The 6,265-nt window shown below is 46.0% G+C and overlaps 1 protein-coding gene across 3 annotated transcripts; it reads right to left on the reverse strand.

The window, feature by feature from the left end:
• Nucleotides 1-965: 965 nt before the first annotated feature.
• LOC121875955 (nascent polypeptide-associated complex subunit alpha, muscle-specific form-like) lies at nucleotides 966-6,041 on the reverse strand. 3 transcript variants are annotated; one of them, XM_042380763.1, is made up of 4 exons: nucleotides 5,879-6,041; nucleotides 2,385-3,742; nucleotides 2,009-2,027; nucleotides 966-1,705 (listed from the first exon to the last, which is right to left on the reverse strand). In XM_042380763.1, the coding sequence occupies exons 1-4, from the start codon at nucleotides 5,943-5,945 to the stop codon at nucleotides 1,161-1,163; spliced, it is 1,989 nt and encodes a 662-aa protein (XP_042236697.1). In that variant the 5' UTR covers nucleotides 5,946-6,041; the 3' UTR covers nucleotides 966-1,160. The 3 variants fall into 3 exon arrangements, with proteins under 3 accessions (XP_042236697.1, XP_042236696.1, XP_042236695.1); XM_042380762.1 differs by having other exon boundaries at nucleotides 966-1,726; XM_042380761.1 differs by having other exon boundaries at nucleotides 966-1,726; nucleotides 2,343-3,742.
• Between the last annotated feature and the right edge of the window lie 224 nt (nucleotides 6,042-6,265).

A 6,265-nucleotide genomic window follows, 5' to 3' on the forward strand; every position in this document is an offset into this window, starting at 1 on the left:
GGACAATTGCATTAATTCTTGCTTTTCACCACTGCGGTCCTGAGTTCAAATCCCTGGGTCGAATGTGAGAAGGGGTGTGTTATTCAGTAAGACCTTCCCAAACATCACAGGTTTTCTCCGGGCACACCGGTCTCCTCCCGTACCAACACTTAATGAAGGTCGTAAAAAAATAAAGGCCGACCACCCAAACGGCTAGTGAGGTGATGTTGAGTGGTGGCAACTGGAAATTAGAAATAAATAAATAAAATAATGCATGACCATCAATCTGCCCCTCAGCCTCTGTCCTCCAAGACCTGACACGTCTCTTGGCTTTATGTCGTTAGAACTTTGTTGTTATACTTTTCCTGTGGATTCCTTATAATGTTCGTTATGATGTTGACTCTTCCTAAGCCTGCCTGTGATCATGGCCTCTCTGATGTTCGACTTACAGCCTCCCTCCTCTGCTGAGGAAATAAAATACTTCGACTCGCTCACCTCCCTACAACACATCACAGAGACGAACAAAGATCTGATAGTTTGTCCATCCAACACTACAATCATTATATTTCTTCCCCATATAATTAAATGTACATGAATAAAATACCTACTTTATAGATAGCTTCTTATATATTATTTCGTGGGTTTTTTCAAGTACATTTCCTGGTGAATTTCATTTTAGTATTGTTTTTTTTAATTTAATTCGCAGTGTATTATAAGTTGTGTTATCATATCAGGAAAAGGTGTTGAGGCAGAGCAACAACGATGACAACTACCTGCGTCACAAGTCCTTAGAGAGAGAGAGAGAGAGAGAGAGAGAGAGAGAGAGAGAGAGAGAGAGAGAATTCCCGAAATCTTTTATATAAAAGCCAGATATTTGCAACACACTTATTATAAAAGCTTAAAAGCCTAATATCTAAATCATAGAAATGTACCTAACGACAACTATTCTGTTAATGTGTTTAGGGATTAATTATGGTTACAAAAACTTTAGCTCAATAGTTTATTGCCAAATCGTACAGAAAAAAAGTGATTATATTCAAAACTTACGATCCATTAAAACAGCCTGACTGACATGTGACTTAAGTGGGAAAATGTACAAATTATACCAGGAGACGATTTTGTGGGTGAGGTTGTGGGCGTCACAAGAGGGGTGAGGCGGCTGGACGGGGAAGGACTCGGAGTCACACTGCTGTTTGATACTCCACACCTGTGCCAGCAGGAGCAATTGGTGCAACATTAGCATCTGCTGGTGCAGCTGCAGGATCTGCTGGTGTAACTGAAGGATCTACTGGTGCAGCTGCAGGATTTACTGGTGTAGCTGCTGGATTTACTGGTGTAGCTGCAGGATTTACTGGCGCAGCTGCAGGATCTACTGGTGTAGCTGCAGGATCTACTGGCGCAGCTGCAGGATCTACTGGCGCAGCTGCAGGATCTACTGGCGCAGCTGCAGGATTTACTGGTGTAGCTGCAGGATCTACTGGTGCAGCTGCAGGATCTACTGGTGCAGCTGCAGGATCTACTGGTGCAGCTGGAGGATTTACTGGCGCAGCTGCAGGATTTACTGGTGTAGCTGCAGGATCTACTGGTGCAGCTGCAGGATCTACTGGTGCAGCTGCAGGATCTACTGGTGCAACTGCAGGATTTACTGGTGCAGCTGCAGGATTTACTGGCGCAGCTGCAGGATTTACTGGTGTAGCTGCAGGATCTACTGGTGCAGCTGCAGGATCTACTGGTGCAGCTGCAGGATTTACCTGGCAGCCGCAGGATCTACTTGCGCAGCCGTGATTCACCTCCTGGTGCAGCCGTAGGATTCACTTGCGCAGCGCCGCAGGATTTGGTTTCTGGCGCAGCTGCAGGGATCATTTTGCGTAGCTGCAGGATTCAATTTGCGCAGCCGCAGGATCTACTTGCAGCCGCAGGATGTTTACTCTGCGCAGCTGCAGGATTTACTGGTGCAGCCGCAGGATTCACTTTGCGGCCGGGCAGGATTCACCGGTGCAGCCGCAGATTTACTGGTGCAGCTGCAGATCCACTGGTGCAACATTAGGGGATTTCCCTGGCAGGGCGGATTTCTTGGGCAGGGGCGGATTTCGGTGCTGGGGCGGATTTCTGCAGTGCAGGGGCGGGATTTATTGGCAGAGGCGGCGGATTTCCTGGTGCTGGGCGATTTCTTGGTGCAGGAAGCGGGATTTCTGGCAGCAGGGACGGGATTTCTTGGCGCAGGCGCGGGATTTCTGCAGGGGCGGATTTCTTGGTGCAGGGGCGGGATTTCCTGGTGCTGGGGCGGGATTTCTCTTGGCAGGCGCGACTTCCTGGCAAAGGGATTTCTAGCAGGCGCGGGGATTTCTTGGTGCAGGCGCGGGATTTCTTGGTGCAGGGGCGGGATTTCTTGGTGCAGGGGCGGGATTTCCTGGTGCAGGGGCGGGATTTCTTGGTGCAGGGGCGGGATTTCTTGGTGCAGGGGCGGGATTTCTTGGTGCAGGGGCGGGATTTCTTGGTGCAGGAGCGGGATTTCTTTGTGCAAAGGAGGGATTTCTTGGTGCTGGGGCAGGATTTACTGGTGCAGGGGCAGGATTTCTTGTTGCAGGGGCAGGATATCCTGGTACAGGGGCAGGATATCCTGGTGCAGGGGCAGGAAGTCTTGGTGGAAATGGAACAGCGAAAGGATCATTTGGTCTTCGATATCCCGGTGCATCGTACGGATTGGTTGGCCTGTTTGAAGGGTCCGCCACTGAGGGACTACCAGAAGCTGTGTCCGAGAAGAACTCAACAAAGATGGTGTCGTCGTTGTCCAGGAATGGTGGTAGAAAAGGTAGTCCCAAAACTCCTGTGCGTCTGTTGGAAGGACTGTTCGGTCTGGTGGGCCCAAACGGTCCGAATGGCATGAAGGAAGGGAATGGCGAACCATTTCCTACGCTGACACCAAAACCTACATTTTGTGGTCGTTGAGAGCACTGACACTTGCAGCATCTGTCCCCGGGGCTGAGAAACAGGCAGAGGTTCTTACATCTGGGCACCTTAGGGCAGATATGTGCGTCGTCGCCACAGTAACACTCACGACATCCATGGCGACCCACGGCGATACGGCATCCAGGCGGGCATCGTAAGCGTTGCCCATTGCGACACCGGGGCCAGGGACCACCCAGGGCTCCTGGACCAGCGAAGGAGTTCTGATTTGGTTGTGCTGCTCCTACTGAAACCTCCGGCCTCAACGGAAATTCGCTTGGAGGTTCTGGCTCAAATGGGGACATTTCAAAACCAAATGGTGTTGGTGTGCGCTCAAAAGCAGCAACCGGATTTTTAGGGACGAGTGTACAGTTACATAAAAAGCAACCACTGTTGTCGTCCCTGTTGATACACCCACGAAGACATCTAGGTACGGCTGGACAGGTGCCAGGACCATCACAGCGGCACCGGCGACAACCGTCTTCGTCATAATCCATAGTACATCCATCATGGCAGGTGACGGGAGGGCAGCTGACCTTCGGGGTGCTGCACACACATCCTGGACACCCGTTGTCATCCAAGATTGTCTGACAGTCGGAGGAGCATGACTGGAGGGCAGGACACACCACAGGGTCAGGCTGGGGACAGTCGCAGCCACCACAGCCGTCGGGTCCTGGTCCAACAGTACAGCCTGGCGCACACTCCAGTGTCACATTGGCGGGACAGTCTGCCAGGGCCACCCCATCACAGATACACACTGGGCAGGAACCATCTGAGCGAGGCACAGAGACACACGACTCCTGACACACACGACAACCTGTAACAGTGGTGTTGGATTAGTGATGATAACATAAACGACTTTCAACATTAAAACTGAAACGAAATGATCTTGAAAACTCAAAGTGACATTTGACAGAGTGTGAAGACATTAGATTAACTGTAACCCAAATAGACAAATTAACGATTACATCAGCTCCTGCTAAAGCATTAATTACAGTAACAAGAACAAAAAGTATTTAAGAGAACAGGCTACTAACTGCAACAGCCTTGATGACTGTATAAATAGAAAGAGAACCTGTAATAAAAGCAACATTGGAAAAGCCACTGACGCCCACATACCTCGACGTCTAAAACAGCATAACAACACAACTCGCAACAAGAAAAGTAATGACAATAACGACAAAAGGTAAAAATAAAAGATAATAAAAGCTGTGATAATTTTCCCATCAACGAAAAAAAAAATCAAAATTGTTTACAAAAGTCATTATTATAACAAAAACAACAATAAAAACAAAAATAACACGAAAATACCCGAAAAAAAAGAGAAACAAAAACTCAAACTGCAACAAAAACACAAACAAAAGCAAAAAGGATTAATTACCCGGGAAGATAATCAATGTAAATTAGAGACGACAGAACGACACACGACCCAACAGATGTATCACGACTCACGAATACCCCAGATGTATTACCTTGATCTCTGGCTCCAAGAAGGTGTAAACCCTCTTAAGCTCCTGTACTCTGCTTCATAAGACTGAGTTTACACGCTATAGTTTACCTTGAGATGGGTCGGTTGTGTGGAGAACTGAACTTAGCGCCAACAGAAACAAAAGATGAACGCCATAGGACAGAGGATAGAAAAAGAGAGTATGATGGATAGATGGCAAGGTAAGAGAGAGGTGAAAGAATGCGAAGGTAAAGAGAGGGGAAAAAACTAGCGGAATTAGATAGATGTGCACAGATAAACGCGTGTACAAACAGAACGATAAACGAATAGACATATAAACAGAAATACGGATAGAGAGATGAGACAAACAACAAAAAAGTAAACAAACTAAAAGATGCAAAACAGGGTGGTGCATTAAGTCCCTTTACCGACTGCAAGTATCTAGGTAAAACGATGTTATGCACAAAAAATTTCGTGCACATACACTTGTTCGTTTCGTACACACACACACACGTCACTCTATACACAAGACGTTTCGTACACAGAGCCATAAGTCGTGCTGTACAGTATATACAATCATGGTTAATTAACTCACATGATAACAATAATTATCCAACCCACACTAATTCAAGGTCGACGCGGCAACAAAACACAGAATATTCTAGTTTTTTAAAATAAGTCAAGACATCACTAAAAATAACGCTGTCTGGTCGGAGTTTTATCTCAATATCTACTTCACTTTTCTCATGTTAAGAAATGTAAGCAAATTTTTTTACGGTTGAATAATATTTAACGCGACATAGCTCCCTCCCCCTCCCGGCAACCCCTCAAGATGACGGAAGTGTAATCAAGCCCACCAAGAGCGGCTGCGAGACGTCAAAGATTACTGGAACCGCGACTTTAAAAATAACATAAGTAATTAATGAATGAACACTGATAGATAAAAATGAGATAATTATATTAGATAGAGACGAGTAAGATAACAAAACATGAGTAACAGCAGGATGAGATGAGAGAGTAGCACCTACATTAAAGAGATGTTATTTTATCAGCGCTATCAATGTCAACAACAAGGATAACATTACAAACACGGTGACATCATTAACAATAACATCATTAAACTCTTATTAATGTTAACACGGGAACACGAATACTGATAATGTAATAATAATACAAGTCGATCAAAGTAAAACCACGAACTCACGTCACCACATGAGCCAGAAGAAGATAATAATCTGTCTAGCCACTAAACAACTTCCAGCTAACACAGTGACTAACGAAGGACTGAACACCTGGCTTTGTTACTAACTACACCTGAGAGAATCACTTGGTATCGAGAACTAACCTGTGTAGACGTTAATTACTGTATCAAACATCCTGGCAGGTAATTATATAGAAGTTTGAGCGTTACCTGTAGGAGTCAACCTGATGATCGCCTCATATTAACAACCTGTAGCTTCTATCTTACAGCAATGGTCTTTAGTTACAAGTATTATTTAGTCTCACCTGTGTAGGTTTGTGCTGAAGTTAGGGCCCCTAGCATGAGCACCAGCACCGCCACCACTACCACCATGTTGACAGCTGAGTCCTGACAAGTGTTGGGGGGATCAGGTTTGGACTAAGACAACCACCAGGCCGTGCCGCTCTCACTTACCTACTCCCTGCCTGTGCTGCCGCCTCTGTTTTTATAACCTTGGATCCCTTGCTTCGCCGTGTGTGTGTTTGGGGGGGGGGGATGTAGCAATTTTTGTTTCCTTTTCAGTTTTCGCCATCACTTATATGTTTGTTATAGAAGATATTTTTGGCTTTCAATTTAGGGAAATTACTGTGTGTGTGTGTGTGTGTGTGTGTGTGGCGAAATATATGCCTTCATGTGCCTGTATGTATGGGTAC

This window comes from Homarus americanus, unplaced genomic scaffold (assembly GCF_018991925.1).
Source record: "Homarus americanus isolate GMGI-L3 unplaced genomic scaffold, GMGI_Hamer_2.0 scaffold3384, whole genome shotgun sequence".
NCBI lineage: Eukaryota > Metazoa > Arthropoda > Malacostraca > Decapoda > Nephropidae > Homarus > Homarus americanus.

What these genes read in the sequence shown, in the direction of transcription:
- LOC121875955 (XM_042380761.1), bottom strand. Translation starts at nt 5,945, where the DNA reads ATGGTGGTAGTGGTGGCGGTGCTGGTGCTCATGCTAGGGGCCCTAACT. An exon ending in TTCAGCACAAACCTACACAG is followed by an intron (nt 3,743 to 5,878) that starts GTGAGACTAAAT and finishes CCACTGTTACAG; the next exon opens with GTTGTCGTGTGTGTCAGGAG.